General features: G+C 67.9%; 8 protein-coding genes across 8 annotated transcripts; 4 read left to right on the top strand and 4 right to left on the bottom strand.

Moving 5' to 3' along the window:
- Positions 1-44: 44 nt before the first annotated feature.
- MICPUCDRAFT_4815 (uncharacterized protein) lies at positions 45-710 on the bottom strand (the record flags this gene model as incomplete). The annotated part of the gene is made up of 1 exon (XM_003061350.1): positions 45-710. A coding segment is annotated over one exon (666 nt), but the record flags the coding sequence as incomplete, so codon positions are not given.
- A 657-nt stretch (positions 711-1,367) lies between these two features.
- Positions 1,368-2,454, top strand: MICPUCDRAFT_20538 (uncharacterized protein; the record flags this gene model as incomplete). Its single annotated transcript, XM_003061600.1, has 2 exons — positions 1,368-2,138; positions 2,311-2,454. 2 exons carry the CDS (start codon positions 1,368-1,370, stop codon positions 2,452-2,454), a joined length of 915 nt encoding a protein of 304 aa, XP_003061646.1.
- An 11-nt stretch (positions 2,455-2,465) lies between these two features.
- MICPUCDRAFT_48218 (uncharacterized protein) lies at positions 2,466-4,041 on the bottom strand (the record flags this gene model as incomplete). Its single annotated transcript, XM_003061349.1, has 1 exon — positions 2,466-4,041. One exon carries the CDS (start codon positions 4,039-4,041, stop codon positions 2,518-2,520), a length of 1,524 nt encoding a protein of 507 aa, XP_003061395.1. The 3' UTR covers positions 2,466-2,517.
- Positions 4,042-4,157: 116 nt separating this feature from the next.
- Positions 4,158-4,689, top strand: MICPUCDRAFT_51031 (uncharacterized protein; the record flags this gene model as incomplete). The annotated part of the gene is made up of 2 exons (XM_003061599.1): positions 4,158-4,289; positions 4,426-4,689. 2 exons carry the CDS (start codon positions 4,158-4,160, stop codon positions 4,687-4,689), a joined length of 396 nt encoding a protein of 131 aa, XP_003061645.1.
- Positions 4,690-4,828: 139 nt separating this feature from the next.
- MICPUCDRAFT_20645 (uncharacterized protein) lies at positions 4,829-6,475 on the bottom strand (the record flags this gene model as incomplete). Its single annotated transcript, XM_003061348.1, has 3 exons — positions 4,829-5,182; positions 5,350-5,524; positions 5,745-6,475. Coding segments are annotated over 3 exons (1,260 nt in total), but the record flags the coding sequence as incomplete, so codon positions are not given.
- A 1,596-nt stretch (positions 6,476-8,071) lies between these two features.
- Positions 8,072-9,714, top strand: MICPUCDRAFT_20702 (uncharacterized protein; the record flags this gene model as incomplete). The annotated part of the gene is made up of 4 exons (XM_003061598.1): positions 8,072-8,290; positions 8,486-8,731; positions 8,875-9,486; positions 9,538-9,714. 4 exons carry the CDS (start codon positions 8,072-8,074, stop codon positions 9,712-9,714), a joined length of 1,254 nt encoding a protein of 417 aa, XP_003061644.1.
- A 143-nt stretch (positions 9,715-9,857) lies between these two features.
- MICPUCDRAFT_51028 (uncharacterized protein) lies at positions 9,858-11,196 on the bottom strand. The gene has a single exon (XM_003061347.1). It carries the CDS (start codon positions 10,691-10,693, stop codon positions 10,478-10,480), a length of 216 nt encoding a protein of 71 aa, XP_003061393.1. The 5' UTR covers positions 10,694-11,196; the 3' UTR covers positions 9,858-10,477.
- Positions 11,197-11,963: 767 nt separating this feature from the next.
- On the top strand, positions 11,964-15,102 carry MICPUCDRAFT_51027 (uncharacterized protein; the record flags this gene model as incomplete). The annotated part of the gene is made up of 2 exons (XM_003061597.1): positions 11,964-12,558; positions 12,620-15,102. The coding sequence occupies 2 exons, from the start codon at positions 11,964-11,966 to the stop codon at positions 15,100-15,102; spliced, it is 3,078 nt and encodes a 1,025-aa protein (XP_003061643.1).
- Between the last annotated feature and the right edge of the window lie 1,229 nt (positions 15,103-16,331).

Here is a 16,331-nt window from a genome sequence, read left to right as displayed (position 1 = left end):
CTCGTGGCCTTGTTGAACACCACCGAGCACGCCGCGGCTTCCGACGGCGCGCGCAATATGGTCCCCGGGAGCTGACAAAATTGCATCGTCTTCATGTGCTCCGCCTCGTCGTTGCGAACGTTCACGAAGACGTCGTACAGCGAATCTATTCTCGGGCGGCGCTTGTCCGCGCCTCTCGCGACGCCGGTCACCGCGCCGGTCTGGAACTCGTCGAAGAGGAACAGATCGCCCTCCTGGTAGTAATGCACGGCGATGGGCGGCGGCGATTGGCGCTTCAACCTCTCCTCGTTCTCTCTCAAAAACACGTCGTAGGTGTGGTACGCGTGCTCCTCCACCTGCTCGCTCAGGTTGTACGCCATCCTGGGAGACACGAGATACATCAGACACGCGATGCCGTAGTACCCCACGGCCATGTGCTGCGCGAAGAAGCGGTCTCGAAACTTGTCGTCGCCGCCGAGGGACTCCATGATGAGCAGGTGATGAAACTCGTTCATCGTCTGCGCGAAGTGCACCTTGAGGTAGTCCGCCCTGCGCCAGAACCCCAGCGTCTCGTACAGGTGAAGCACGGAGAGGAAGGAGAAGTACGGCACGCGCGCGACCGTCTCGAGCGCGTAGAACCGGCTGTAATCCCTCCCCTCGTACAGCTTGTCGATTATCAGCACCGCGGCGTTGATGACGAGCGAGTTCACGAACCGCTCCAGCCTCGGCACGGGGGCGTCGTCGTGGAGCACCACGCCCGCGTACTCGTCCTCGTCGCGCAGCGACGGCGTGTCGTCCTTCGCGACGGACGCGCTGTCGCCGTTCAGCGCCGCGCGCGTCTGATGAGCGGACGACGACGACGACGACGAGGACGACGGCCGCCGCCCCGCGAGGGAGGGGAGGTATGCCAGGCGGCGCTTTTCAACAACGGCCACGGCGACGCGCGCGGATCTGGGCGCGGGCGCGCGGACGGACGCGCGCGCGGCGCGCGCGGGCGCGCCCATCGCGATGGACATCGCGAGGCGCGGTCGCGAGGTCGTCGTGGGCGCGGACGCGGGCGCGATGCGTCGTGCGCGCGCGTCGAACTTCGCGCGTCGAACGGCCTTCTCGCTCGAGGAGATAAAAATATCAAGCACGTGTTCTGTTCGGAAACGGACGGTCCGATCTGCGCTTCGGCCGTCGGTCAGTTTGACCGGCTGGCTCCATCGGGGAGTGGTTTGAAAGCGAACACATTTGGGTCTCAGCGCTGCTCGAAAAAATAGAAGGTCAACGAATCGGCAGAAGAGATCGCCGCGCGCGCGCGTCCATCCCGCCTCTTCACGTCGAAGGAAGCGTCGTTCTCTCTCCCTCCCGCTCGCCCGCTCGCTCTCCCTCGCCGCCGCCATACCATGGTCCTTCTTCACGTCAAAGGCAAAGCGGAGGACCAGCAGTTCCTGTACGAGACCACGGTCGCGATCGGCGTCGGCGACCTCGTCCGCGAGCTCGTGGAGATTCACAACCTTCGGCTGCGCCTGCAACGACTGAAGATGGACGGCGACGACCTCGCGGCGCACGGGCCGTGCAAACCCCCGGACAAGCAAGGCCTAGACGAGGACATCCAGGCCGAGGCGGACGGCGTGACGCTCCCGCCGCGAGGGCCGACGTACCGCAAGGACCCCACGGGGAAGCGCGACGGGTGCGCGCCGGTGGAGTCCGCGGCGACGACGCTTCGAAAGGCGCTCGACGACGCCGCGACCGCGGCGTCCAAGCGGCAGGTGGAGATGAAGAAAGCGCTGACGAAGAGAGAGCTCATGGAGCACTTAGACCTCGTGCGCGGCGCGGTGATGATCGCGTACCCGATGGGGCTTCCGGAGTGGGACCCGGTGCGGATGGACCTGGAGGAGGACGAGAAGCCGTCGGACACGCCGGTGGGGGCGGACATCCTGGACGCACAGACCGCGCAGCTGTGGTGGGCGGGGAAGCAGATGATCCCGGAGAATAAGCTGAGCGATCACGTCGGGCGGAACGAGAAGACGAAGATCGTGGCGAAGCTGCAGAAGAAGGGCGGCGGCGCGCCGCAGCGGGAGGCGCCGATATCCCCGGAGGAGCACAAGGCGATGATGGCGTACTATCACAAGCGTCAGGCGCGTTCTATCTCACACTGGTCCCCATACGACCGCGTTGGCGTGGTGCACGCCGATCCTCAAGGACTTTCGTTTCCCGGCGCATCTCTCCGCCCAGGGTCCCTCGCTTTCAATCCCGACACACCGCGACGCCTTTCAACTCCGCTTCTGACGCCTTTCAACTCCGCCCCGACGTTCGCTCGTACGTGTATGGACCCTCGACCCTCAGGAGGAGATGAAAGCGTTGGAGAGCAACGACGACGACGACTACACGAACAGCGCGTGGGCGAACGGCAACGCGCTGAAGAACCACTTCAGCGGCGTCGGGAACGTGAGCATCACGGGGTTGGGCGGCCGGCGAGGGTTCAACTGAGACGAGCGTAGCGAGCGTAGCGTCGCGTCGCGCTTTAAGAAGTCGCTCAGTCGCTCAACTAGACTAACTAAACCCGCGCTCGCCGCCGCCGCCGCGGTCGTCGAACAGCTGCCTGTTCCACTCCAGCACCCACTTCCCAAGTCCGTAATACACCGCCCCGTGCCTCACCACGTACAGCCCGATCTCTATCGCCGCCGTCGCCGGCGACGCCGCGACGTCCGACAGCGTAAACGCCCAATCCGCGCCGTCCACGAGCAGCAACAGCGGCAACGCCGCCCACCGCCACACCGCGCTCCTCGACCGCGCGACCGCGCTCCTCGAACTCGGACCGTCGATCTTCCACACCGCCCTCCACGACGGCGCGCCCGTGATCTCGTACCCGAGCTCGTTCATCACCTTGGACGTCAAGCCGGGCATGTGAAGCCCGCCGTAGAGCAACGCTATCCTGTTCACCCCGCGCGTCGCAGCCGCCTTCCGCACGCACTCGATCGCCGCGTCGTTGCGCCTGAGCACGAGCACGGGGACGTCCGCGCCGCCGCCGACCGCGCCCTTCGCCTGCGCGCTGACGATCATCTGCGCGAACGCGAGCCTGCGCGCGGCCATGACGTCGCCGGACGCGATCGCGTCGAGCGTCGCGCCGAGCGCCGGCGCGGGCCGACCGCCCCCCCAGACCCAGTCCAGGAGCAAGAGGTGCGCCTCGGGGCACGGGACGAGCCAGCACATGGAGCGCGTGAGCTGCCGCGCGGGGCCGCCGCCGGCGCGGCCGGTCGCGGTGACGACGAGCGCCTCGAGCGCGGGCGGCAGCGCCGCCGCGGACGCGGCCGCGGACGCGTCGTCGCGTGACAGCTGTGCGCCGCGCTCGCCCGCTTCCACCTGCGCGCGCATCAGGACGCTCCGCGGGAGGTCCGCGACGAACCATCGGTCGCGCTGGAGGTCGAGCGCGTCGAGCTGCGCGCGGAGGCCGTGCGCTTCCGCGAGCGCGCGCGCGTCCGGCGTCGGCGAGAGTCGCGCGGCGAGCGCGGGGAGAAAGTCGTCGTCGTCGGAGTCGGAGTTTTTATCGCGACGGCGACGGGTCCCGTCCGCGTCGCGCGGCGGCGGCGCGCGCCCCGGTCTCAGGTTCTCCTCGCTCGTGATGAGCTCGAATAGCACGGCGTCGTACCGCGCGTCGCACTCCTCCTGCAGCGCGGCGTAGTACGACGGCTCGCCGACGTGGACGGTGGACGTGAGCGAGATCTCGACCGCGTCGTCGTCGTCGTCGTCGTCGTCGCCGCGCGGCGCGCGGAACGTCGCCGTCGCGCTCTGGAGCTCCCACCCCCCGTCCGCGAGCTCGACGAGGCGGAGGTACTCCTTCGGGGGTTCCGGGCGCGCGGCGCGCGCGAGCCGCGGCGGCGCCGCGAACGCGGGCGCGGGCGCGGGGGCGGAGACGCGCTTCTCGCGCCCTTCTCTGTCCTCGGCGACGACGCCGCGACGGACCGATCGTGCGCGTCGGGGCGCGCGCGTCGCGGGTCGCCGACGCGGCGACGGCGACGGCGACGGCGACGACGTCGACGCGGTCGACGCGCGCGCGAGGCGCGAGGCGGACGACATCGTGCCGTCGGCGACGTCAGCGCGCGCGCGACGAGTGCGGCGAGGCGGTGAGGCGAGGCGACGCCGAACGAACGGCGATCGTCGTCAGATCGTCAGTCTCGAGCGCGCCGCGCACGATGTCGGGCCCGGAGGACGACGCGACCGTCGTCGAGCGCGCGCGCGAGGATCGCGAGGACGAGAAGAAAGTCGTCGACGCGCTGCGCAAGGACGGGACGTTCGAGAAGTTCCGCAAGCGCGTCATGGAGGAGGTCTGCGCGAAGGCGCGTCGTCGACGCGCGCCTGCTTCGTTCGATCCCTAAAAAACCGCAACCGTCACGTCCATCGCCCGTCCGTCCGTCCGTCCGTCCATCCCTGACGCGCATCCCTACCCTCCCAAACGCGCAGGACGAGCTGAAGGCGTACGTCGCGGAGGCGGTGACGAACTCGAAGACGCTCGGCTCCAGGCACTCGGCGCACATGAGCGAGAAGGAGCTCGTTGACGCGCTGAGAGAGGAGATGGAAGATTCTCTCATGACGCAGTTCGCGAAGCACGCGTGGGGGGCGATGTGCGACGAGAGCGGCGGCATCGGGAGGGAGATGTACGAGGCCGTACACGAGATGAGGGAGCGAGTGGCTCGCGAGGGCGAGCCGCCGCCGCCGCGAGAGTGACGCGGGTCGACGAGGGCGCGCCGCGACGACGCGCCAATCGATCAACGTTAGCTATTTTGGTTCGTAATAAACTACCGCGGGGCGGGCGGTCGCTCGTCCCTCCAGTCGCGACCGCGACCGTCCATCTCATCGCGTCGTCTCATCGCCGCCGCCGCCCTTTCGAGCCGAATATCGCGTCCGGGTCGGCGCCCTCCCCGAGCGTCGCGACCGCATCCCCGAGCGCCCACGCCGCCTCGACCCCTTTCCCGTCGTACTCGATCTGATCCACTATCGTGACGGCCTCGTTCACGCCCACCCCGAGGCCGTCCACCAGCAGCGCGCGAATGAACGCGACGTCCAGGCACAGGTACGCGGCGTGCTCCGGGTCCGCGTCCGGGTACCTCGTCGCGACGTCCGCCGCCGCGGTCGCGCACACCGCCTCCCCCGCGTCTTCGAAATCTTTTGGCGTCACCGTCAGCGCGTCCGTCTTCGTCGTGGTCGCCGCGTCGTACGTCTTCGCCGCGCGCGACTGAGGGGTGGGCGGAGCGCGGGGGCGGGCGCGTCAGTCGGAGGCGTCGCGAGGCGTCGCGGAGTGCGACGAGCGAGGGGCGGCGGGCGGAGAGAGACGAAACGAGACGCGACGCTTGGCCGGGAAGAAAAGTCCTCGCGCCGCACCTGCACCGCGCGCTCGTACACGTAGCTCATCGCGTGCAGCTTCGTCGTCCGCGGCGTCGTCCACGCGCCGGCGATGCCGCACGGCGCGTCCTCGCACGTCGCGTCCAGCGCCAGCGATTTGATCGCGGCCGCGAGGCACGCTCTGAAATCCGCGCCGGCGGCGCGCGCCCTCGCGACGTAGCTGGTCGTTCCGTACGAAGCGACGTCGGGGTGGAGTTGAAAGGCGTCAGTTGAAGTTGAAAGGCGTCGAGGTCGGGGATTGAAACCGAGGGGTGGGCGAACAGACACGCCGGCAAAAGTCCTTAAGAAACGGCGTTCACCACGCGAACGCGGTCGTATGGGAACCAGTGTATAGAACGCGCCTCTCCCCCGGCGCGAGCCCGTAACAGTTTTCCTCGCACCCGCCGACGTACCCGGCGGGAACGCACGGATGCGTGCCGTTACCGCCGCTATCCTCGTCGTCTCCGCCCGTCGCGAGCACCTTCGCGCGCGCCGCCATCAGGCCGTACCCGGCGAAAGACTTGACGTAGACGTCGTCGCGCCGTCCTCCGTCGCCGACGCTCTGGACGTACCCCTTCCCCGGCGGCGCCGACGCCTTCGCCGCGTCGGACACCGCGAACGCGATCTGCGCGCTGCCGCCGCCCAGGTCGAGCACCGCGACGGTCGACGTTCCATCTTCCGCGCCGCCGCCGCCGTTCTCGAAGCTCTTCCCGACGCCGACGCGGCCGAGGAGGTAGTTCACGCTCGTCCACGCGTACTTCCCCTCGTCCTCGCCGCTCATCACGCTCACGCGTCGATCCTCGACGTCGAAACCGGTCCCCATGAGTTTCTTCCTCGCCGCGCGCATGATCGCTTCCGCCGCCTCCGCGCCCTCCGGGAGAAGACGGATCCCCGCGGTCGCGCGGAGCGTCAGCTTGGTCCGCGACCGCATCTTCGCTGGCACCTCGTCGCGCGCGACGTCTATGAGCGCGTCGAGCGAGTCCGCGGCGACTTTCGCGCCCTTCGACGCGAGGTCTCGAAACCCCGGCGACTTCGCCGCGAACGTCTCCGAGACGAGCGTCACGCCGTCCACGTCGGACGAGAACTTGAAGACGTGCACGCGGTTGCCCGTGCTGCCCGCGTCGAAGACGACGACGCGCGAGTGGTTCGCGTCCGAGCTCGCGTCCACCGCCGCCGCGAGCGCGAACGCGAACGCGACGACGAGCGCGAGCGCGACGGCGATCTTCAACGCGCGTGGATCGGACGCGAGCGACGCCCACCACTGCGGCTGGTGTTTCTTCCGCGGGGACACTGCGCGGCGGGCGGGAGGGAGGGATGGTGAGGCGGACGACGGACGGACGGACGACGACGAGAAGAAGAGGAGGAGGAGGGCGACGGACGAGGCGCGAGGCGCGATCGACCGATCGATCGATAGTGTATCGATCGATCGATCGATCGATCGACGGACGCACCCGCGCCGATGCGCTCGTACGGCCGCGTCCGCGTCTCGATGGACAGCGGCAGCATCTTCCGCGCGAACCCGCTCGCGGCGTTCCCGTTCATGTCGGTCGACGCGCGCCACGCTGACGCCGCCCGCGCGCGCGCCGAGCGATGCGCGTCGAAGCCAAAAAAAATCATCCGTCAGCAACCGTCGTCGTCGGTCGTTCCGGTCGATTTGACCGGCAAAAGTATTCCCCCGCCGGGACTCGAACCCGGGTCACTAGGGTGAAAGCCTAGTGTGATAACCATCTACACTACGGGGGATTTGAGACTATTTGCTCATACGAAAATAGTCTCAAATCCCGTTTCACTTTACATAGCACCGCCTTTCAGCGGTCTAGTGGATCGGAAGTCAGGGTATTTTTCTACCCGATGGGCGGAAAGTTGCGTACTTGAAGGTGCGCGCCGTACGCTGGTGTCGGCGCCAGTTTTCCATTTTGTTGGCAACCGCGTTTGAAATGTTTGAACCACGACGCGCGCGCGCGTCGGTCCAGACATCCGACGGCGCGCGCGCGCACACGCACCCGCGCACGCGGCAGGTAGCATCATGGCGGATGTCATCGACGTATCGCGCGCGTTCGAGACCTACGGGTTCGCCCTCGGCGACGACGCGGACGGTAAGGACGTCGCGGCCGAGTGCCTCGCGATGTGCCGAGCGCACGGCGCGACCGCGGACGACCTCGCGATCGCGTACGACACCTTCTTCTCGTCCGCGCCGCCCGGGAAAGTCCCCGCGACGCCGTCGTCCGCGGTCATGGACGCGTTCCGGTCGCACTACGAGCGCACACACCTCAGCGTGAAGAAGGCGTCCGCGAAGAAGACGCCGACGGCGTACTACACGTACGGCGGCGGGGACATCCTCGAGACGATCGACGCGATGGACGCCGACGACGCGGACGCGTCGCTCGCGGCGACGACGCCCGGCCGCGCGTACACCCCCGCGGCGAAGACGTCGAACGCGAAGGCGGCGCACGTCCTCGCGACGCGCGGCGCCTTTAACGCGAACGACGCGACGACGCCGACGCGGCATCCGAACGCGCGCGCGATCTTAGACGCGAGCGCGCCAAAGCCGGGGACGTCCGCGTTTTCAAAGCGACCGGCGAGACGCGCGGCCAAGTCCGAGCTCAACGCGGAGCTGCCGATCGCGAAGAAGAAGAACCAAGCTCAGGCGGCGACCGTCGCGGTCAGGGGCGCGCCGTTGCGCCGCGACGTGCGATACATGCGCGACCGCGTCGGCGACAAGGTGGAAATGATCGAGTCGCGTCTTCGCGCGTTCAAACGCGCCGTCGAGAGGCGGTACCCGGGACTCGACTGCGGCGGCGCGACGTACGCGGCGTCGCAGGACGACGTCACCGTCGTCGGCCGCGTCGTGTGCGACTCCGAGGGGAAGCTCAACGAGGCGTCGGTGATGCTCGAGGGAAGCGTCGAGACGAGCAACGGCGCGAGGGTTCGATTGGAGCTCAGGCGCGTTCTATACACTGGTCCCCGTACGACCGCGTCGGCGCGGTGAACGCCGATCCTTAAGGACTTTCTTTCCCGGCGTTTCTCTTCGCCCACCCCTCGCTTTCAATCCCGACACACCTCGACGCCTTTCAACTCCGCTTCTGACGCCTTTCAACTCCACCCCGACGTCGCTTCGTATGGACCTTCGACCCTCAGAGAGCTGCCGCGGTTCTCGCTGTTCCCCGGGCAGATCGTCTGCGTGCAGGGGTCGAACCCGAGCGGGCATTGCCTCGTCGCGCGCCGCCTCATCGCGTCCGTCGCGCCGAGCGGGGTCAAGTCCACCGCGTCGTCCCCCGCGTTCGGGTCGCTGTCCGTCGCGATCGCGTCCGGCCCGTACACGTGCGCGGGCGACCTGTCGTACGAGCCGCTGAATGAATTTTTGGCGTACTGCGCGGAGACGCGTCCGGTGAGACTGCTTCCCATACGACCCCGTTCGCGTGGTGCACGCCGTTCCTTAAGGACTTTTCCCGTCGTCACTCTTCACCCGCGCTTCCCTTTCAACGTTTGACCGGTAAGACGTTCGACTGACCGATCGATTCACCCACGCAGGACGCCGTCGTGCTCATGGGCCCGTTCGTGGACGCGGAGCACAAGTCCGTGAGAGGCGACGACGCGCCGCTGGACGTGTCGTTCGAGGACGTCTTCGCGCTGCGCGTCCGCGACGCGCTCGAGAGGTTCGCGGCGGACGCGGACGACGCCGGCTACGCGCCGTCCGTCGTCGTGATGCCGTCGACGCGAGACGTGACGCACGACGCGGTGTTTCCGCAGCCGCCGCTGCTGTCCGAGCGCGAGCTCGAGCTCCCGCGGTCGTGCGCCATCGCGTGCGCGCCGAACCCCGGGGTGTTCTCCATCAACGGCGTGACGTTCGCGGCGTGCACGCAGGACGTGTTGCGGCATCTCAGCGCGGCGGAGGCGGCGAGGGAGCCGGCGAGCGGCGGCGCGGGCGGCGGCGCGGGCGGCGCCGCCCCGGACCGCATGTCTCGACTCGCCGCGCACCTCCCCGGGCAGAGCAGCGCGTACCCGCTGTTCCCGGCGCCGGCCGGCGCGTGCCTGGACGCGTCGCTCGCGGCGCACCTGGAGATGGACGTCACCCCCGACGTGCTGCTCGTGCCGTCGGACCTGAACCCGTTCGCGAAGATCGTCGCGCAGCCGGCTGGGGGCGTCGTCGCCGAAGCCGCGGAGGGCGCGCCGCCGCTGCCGCCGCGCGCGAAGGACGACGAGGACGCGCCCGCGTTCGTCGCGCTGAACCCGGGGAGGCTGGCGAAGGGGAACATCGGAGGGACGATCGCGCACGTGTACGTGACGGAGGGCGCGCCCGAGCCGGGCGCGAGAGGCGAGCAGGCGCACGCGATCGAGAGGCGCGCGCGCGTGGACATCGTGCGCATCTGATCTGATCTGACGGAGGGAGGACGCGATCGGTGATGATGGGGTGCGGGTGGGGGTAAGATGCGACGACGGCGGCGACGAGGAGGAGAAGACGCGAGAGGGAGACGAGGAAGACGTGCGCGTGGTCGTGTAGGTTGTACGTCGAACAGTCATCAAAGAATGAATTTTTATTGAGAAACCAAACTCGTCGCGGAAGTGTATGCGTACAGCACTCTGAGGATCGATGAAGGATGGGCTCGCGCGCCGGGTACGTAATAACCCCAAGGCGCCGCCGTTCCTCGATACAGGTTGTGTGATAAATTACACGAGGAAACGGCCGCCGACGATGAATCAATCGTCGAGCCCGTATAATCCCTGATGAGTGTTCAATTCAAGTGAGATCTTCGCGGTTTTGTTTTTTCTCAGCGATGAGGAAGCCGTGCGCGAGAAGCGAATGAGGGGCCGGCGCGCATATCGCGTACAGCGCGCGCGCGGTTAAGTGGTATTTCCCACCCCAAATCGTGTGCTCTTCTCGTCTTCCACGTCGCAGCCAGCCGTTGTCGTCGTTAAAGTCTTTGTACAGTTATAGATAGTCGTCATTCGTCGCCAGTCGCCGAAACCCAAAAAATCAAACGTCGTGAACCGACGACGCGTCGCGACCGCCGGCCGTTCGTCTCGCACCCCTCCCGCGCGCGTGATCCATGAAGATGACGACCCGCGCGGGTCGGCGTGCAGGAGCGACCAGGGCACGCGCCGCGCCGTGTGTTCACGACGTGATGATTTCGATTTAGTTGGACGACGACGCGGCGAACCCGCGCGCGGACGCGACGGGCCGGAAAGACTTCTCCGCCACGGACGCGGCGGCGACTTTGTTCTTCTGCTCCTCCTCGAGCATCGCGAAGGACATCATCGAGACGCCGCTGCCGACGGCGACGCCCATGCCGATGAGGGACCCGAGGGAGATGATGGAGAGAGCGGTGTAGACTTGCTGCGTGGAAGGCATCGTGCTGTTTCTTGAGTCGGTTTAGTGTGCTGCGACGAGAGGGAGGGAGGGAGGTGGAGGAGGAGGGGTCAGTGTTGGTTTCTCCGGAGCGAGATTTTTCTTCGCGCGGCGCGCTCGCTGCTGGACGCGAGCGACGCGCGGCGCATTTCCCCGAGTTGGGTTCGCGGCCGGAGACGCGCGCGCGAGCGGCGACGCGGCCGCGCCGCCGCGCCGCGACGGAGGGAACGACGCGTCGCGGACGTCGTCGACGTTCCCACCGCTCTGCGCGCGGCGCGTCGAGGATCGACCCCGCGCGTCGACGCGTCTTCCGGCGCGCGTCTCTTGGGGAAGCGGGAGAAGAAGCGCTGAAAAACGAATCGGGCCCGCTCGGCGCGAACCCCGCAGAGCGCGCGACGGCGACGGCGCGAGACGCGCGCGGCGAAGATCTGGCGCGCGCGCGGACGTACCGGGTGCGTGAGTTCCGAAGAACTGCGCGCGGCTTGGGGGGGTGAACTGGGGTGTGTGCGGAAGTTAGATGCGACGCGCCGCGGACCGCCGCTATATGCGCGGCGGTGGTGCGGTTTCGGGAGTAGCGGATACGATGTACGCCTCTGACTGTTTGTCCATACGACGGTGCCCTCCTCTGGGAAAATCCAAAAAAAGCGAAAGCGCTCAGCCAATGGGACGCAATCTCGCTTGCGTGGCAAGGCGTTCTCGGCCAGTCCCTGGGGTTGTCGAGTTAATAGACCGTCGTTTTAACGCGGAGATTTCAAGCATGGGTATCGAAACGAGGGTATATATTTCTAAAATTCCGGTAAACGGACACTGATCCAATCTCACTGGTAGTCTCCCTCGTACGCTCGAGGGATCCTACGGTTCCGTAGCACAATTGGTAGTGCGTCAGACTCCAGATCTGAAGGTTGTCTGTTCGAGTCAGGCCGGGATCAATCTTCTTTTGCCCCCACGATGGTCTACACGACGTGACGCAGCTCTCCACGAAGTTTCGGGTCGAACGGAGCAGTTTGGACGCGGCGGCGGCGACGTCAAAAACTTCAGGTCTCGTCCAGGAAATCCCGAGCTCGATTCCCGCCGAAATCTCCCACCGCTCGGTTTCAATATTTGATCGCGTCGCCTTTCAACTGACCGATATTGAATCGCCCTGAACCGGTGAAAGCCAACCAGGGCGAATGAAAAAATTAGGCACGCCACTTGTCCAGCCACAGCAGGGTCGGCGGCATCATGTCAGATATCCACAGCGCGCGCGGCGTCCGCCGGTCCGCGTCCACGAGCGATGCACGGCACGAGCGCCACGCGCGCGGGCGGCGTCGCCCTCGCGCCGTCCGCGTCGCGCGTCCGCGCCTCGCGCGCGCGGCGCGCGACGCCGACGTCGGCCGCGGCCGCGTCGGCGGCCGTCGTCTCCGCTCGCGTCGCGATCGCGGGCCGTCATCACGGATCGCGCGCTTCGGTCCTCGCCGCGCGCGTCGTCCCCATCCCTCCGCGCGGTCGCCGCCGCGCGTCGACGACGACGCCCCCGAGCGCGATCGGCAAGCTCTTCGGCGGCGGCGGCGGCGGGAAGGACAAGGACAAGGACAGGAAGGACGACGCCGGCGGCGTCTTCGCCGCGAAGAAGCGCGTCGAGGTTCGCATCCCCGGGTTCGCCTTCACCGTCGCGCCGTCCGACGTCGTCGACGCGGACGGCGAGGTCTCGAAGACGATGCCCGCGATCGAGGCCGCGGTCGCCGCGGGCGCGACCGCGGTCGTCCTCTCCGACGCCAACGGCGTGAGCTCCACGCGCGACCTCTTCAACGCCGCGCTCGCGCTCAAGGAGGCGCTGCGCGGACGCGCGGCGATGCTCGTCGCCGATCGCACGGACATCGCCGCGTCAGGTGCGTTCTATACACTGGTCCCCATACGACCGCGTCGGCGTGGTGAACGCCGATCCTTAAGGACTTTGCCCGGCGTCTCTCTCCGCCCACCCCTCGCTTTCAATCCCCGTCCTCGACGCCTTTCAACTCCACCTGACGCCTTTGAACTCCACCCCGACAATCGCTTGTATGGAACGACCCTCAGCGGAGGCGGACGGCGTCCTCCTCAGCGACGACGGCGTCCCGGTCGTCGTCGCGCGCAAGTCCCTCGCGGCGTCGTCCGCGATCGTCGCGTGTAAGGTGACCGACGCGAGCGGGGCGTTGGTCGCCGCGAAAGAGGGCGCGGACCTGATCGTCGCGCCGAGCGAAGACGTCGTCGCCGCCGTCGCGGGGAAGATCTCAGTCCCGACGTTCGCGCCGCCGCGCGACGGGTGGAGCGGCGTCGTCGGCTGGGCGGGGGTGAAGCCGCTCGCGGAGGCGGGCGCGCTGGGGGTCGCGATGGAGACGCCGCCGCCGAGCGCGGACGCCGCGGAAGGGGTCCCGACCGCGCTGGAAGGGTTGAAGAAGGCGCTCGCCGCGGCGGGGGACGCGGCGGGGAACCAAGTCGCCGACGCCACCGCCGCGGTGCTCGCCGCGAAGGCGGCGGCGAACGCGGCAAAAACCGGGGACGACGAAGCCGGCGTGGGTTCGACCTCGAGGGCCTCGAGCGGCGGGTTAGCCGGGAAGTTGATCGACGCGAAGGCGCAGGCGCTGCTCGAGCGCGAGCGGCGCCTCCTCGACGACGCCGTCGTCTTTCTGACCGAGTCGGTGAGCGCTCTGGAGGAAATTAATCTGCTCGTGGAAGCGCGCCGAGGGCTCGAGGAGCTGTTCCTGCTCGTCATCGTCGGCGAATTTAACGCCGGTAAGTCGAGCGTTATCAACGCCGTACTGGGAAAGAAGCACCTGCGCGAGGGGATCCTCCCGACGACGAACGAGATCACGGTGTTGCGGTACGGCGACAAGGCGGCCACGGAGCAGAGCAAGGATGGGTTCTACACGCAGCTCGTCCCCGCGGAGCTTCTCAAGGAGGTGAACATCGTGGACACGCCCGGGACGAACGTCATCTTGGAGCGGCAGCAGAGACTCACGGAGGAGTTCGTGCCGCGCGCGGACCTTGTGCTCTTCGTGCTCTCCGCGGACCGGCCGATGACGGAGTCGGAGGTGACATTTTTAAAGTACATTCGCAAGTGGGACAAAAAGGTGGTCTTCGTCGTGAACAAGTGCGACACGATCAGCGAGAACGACGTGACCGAGGTGAAAGGCTTCGTGGAGGACAACGCGAAGCGCCTTCTCGGCGTGACCGATCCGACGGTGTTGCCCGTCAGCGCGAGGAGAGCGCTCAAGGCGAAGCAAGAGAGCGCGAGCTTGACCCCGAGCGGGTTCGACGCGCTCGAAGAGTACGTCCTGTCCTTCCTCGGCGGCGGCGGCGGCGGTGGCGGCGGGAACGGGAACGCCGCCACCGCGTCCGGCGAGGGCCTCCGCCTGAAGCTCGGGACGCCGATCCAGGTCGGAACGATGCTGTTCACCGCCGCGGAGGACGTCCTCGCGGAGGAGAGAGCGGACGCGGCCGCGGAGGTGGCCGCCGCGACGGGCGTCGCCGACGCCATGGCGGCTTACGTCGAGGCGATGGCGAGCGACTTTTCGTCGCAAAAGCAGGCGGTGCGAGACAGCGTCTCGAAGGCGACCGCGCGGTGCGACGAGCTCCTGGACCAGACGCTTCGCTTGACGAACGCGTCGGATTTGTTCGCGACGTACGTCTTGGGCGACGGCGGCGGAGGGAAGATCCGCGAGCGGTACGAGTCGCAGGTGCTGGCGGGGGCGGAGGAGGATCTGCGGGCGGCGCTGAGAGAGCACACGGGGTGGCTTCGAAGGAACAACGAGCGGCAGGTGAGCGCGTACGACGAGGCCGTGCGCGCGCGCGGGTTCGACGTCCCGGAGTTCGTGGACGACGTGGCGGACGATGGGATTGGTGACGTGGTGGGTGACGTGGTGAAAGGTGTGGCGGAGAATAAGGACGACGACGACGACGACGACGACGACGCGAAGGACGCGACCGCGGAGACCACCAAAACGGTCGTCGCCGACGCGTTAGCCGGCGAGGACCCGACGAAGAAGAGAGCCACCTCCGGCAAGATCTTCACCCCCGCCGAGCCCGGGACGCCGACGCTCGCGATCGCGGCGGGGTTCGACCACGACGCCGCCGCCGCCGCGCTCGAAAACGAAGTCAAAGACGCCGTCTACTCAACCGTCGGCGCCGCCGGCGGCGCGTTCGTCGTCGCCGTCTTCCTCTCCGGGTTCCTAGACAACCTCGCGGAGGACGTCCTCGCGTTCGCGCTCACCGCCGCGGTGGGGTACGTCAGCGTGTTATCTCTCCCGCTGAAGCGCGCGGAGGCGAAGGCGAAGGTGAGAGACGCCGCCGACGCGCTCCTGGCCGACGTGGAAGCCGCGATGGAGGCTGAGTTTCAGGCGCGTTCTGTGCACTGGTTCCCATACGACCGCGTTGGCGTGGTGAACGCCGATCCTTAAGGACTTTTCCCGGCGCATCTCTCCGCCCACCCCTCGCTTTCATTCCCCGACCTCGACGCCTTTCAACTCCAACTGACGCCTTTCAACTCCACCCCGACATCGCTTTGTATGGAACGCACCTCAGAGGGAGATCGGCGCCGCGACGCGACGCGTGCGCGCGATGACGACGCCGTGGGCGAACGCCGCGGTCGCCGCGGAGGACGCCGTGAAAGCGTCGCAGGCGACCAGGGATCGGCTGTCGGAGGCGCTGGACGAGCTGCGGCGCGACGTGCAGAGCTTGTGACCACGGCGGCGGGGCGGAGGACGAGAGGAGGAGCGATTTTTTAATATTAATAAGAAAGGGACGACCGGTTCGCGCGGCGTTCCCGCGACGTTCCTCGGACGCGACGACGCCGCGTGGCCGTCGTGGCACACGCGTCATGCTGACTCAGCGTCTTCATGTGCCGTTACGACCCCGGCCCGCCCGCGCGCGCGCAGACCACGCGCACGCGCTCCAGAGTCCTCTAACCGCCCGCGCGAAGCCCCGACCTCTCGCGCCTCCGCCCCCGCCGCCGCCGCGCCGTCGCCGCGCATGCTCGCCCGCGTCGTCTCCGAAGCTCGCGTCGCTCGCGTCGTTTCTCTCCTCGCGGGGAAACCCCCCCAGTGCGGGGTTTTCCCCGCCCGGGGTTGGGGTTTTCCCCGCGCTCCGTCGCCATCGCGCGCGTTCGCCGCGTCGCCGTCGCGCGCGGCGACGAGCTGGTGGGCGTCGACCGCGTTCGACCGCGCCGTGTGGCCGCCGAGGCTCGTCGAGCTCCCGAGCGCGCCGTGGTCCGCGCTCGACGGCGCGCACGACGCGTTCAGCTCGAAGTCGTCCTCCTCCGCCGTCGCGCTCGGCGCGGAGGACGCCGCGAAGAGGCCGCCGCCGCCGCCGCCCGCGAACGCGGACAACGCGGACGCGCCGAGGTACCACTTCGAGTTCCACGGCGCGGAGGCGAAGCGCGCGGCGTCCCCGGACAAGATCAAGTGCATGTGCCACGAGGTCGCGGCCGCGGCGGCGCTGCGCGTCAGCGCGCTCAAGGCGGCAGAGAAGGCGGGGAAGCGCGGCGTGGTCTCTGACCACGCCGTGCTTCACTCGCCCTTCGACCCGAACGCTCGCGCCAAAGACAAACAGGCGACCGCGGACGACATCGACAACCCGAACATCGCCGACGATTTCTGCGTCTTCACGCACACGGTGATGCGAGACATCC

The sequence above is a fragment of the Micromonas pusilla genome (genome assembly GCF_000151265.4).
Source record: "Micromonas pusilla CCMP1545 genomic scaffold MICPUCscaffold_10, whole genome shotgun sequence".
In the NCBI taxonomy this organism is placed as follows: domain Eukaryota; kingdom Viridiplantae; phylum Chlorophyta; class Mamiellophyceae; order Mamiellales; family Mamiellaceae; genus Micromonas; species Micromonas pusilla.
Note: the sequence above shows the minus strand (reverse complement) of the source record. Positions and strands in the feature narration are given on the sequence as shown.

Bases quoted from the DNA above. Each gene is read 5' to 3' on its own strand.
- MICPUCDRAFT_51028 (XM_003061347.1), bottom strand. From the start codon at position 10,693: ATGCCTTCCACGCAGCAAGTCTACACCGCTCTCTCCATCATCTCCCTC.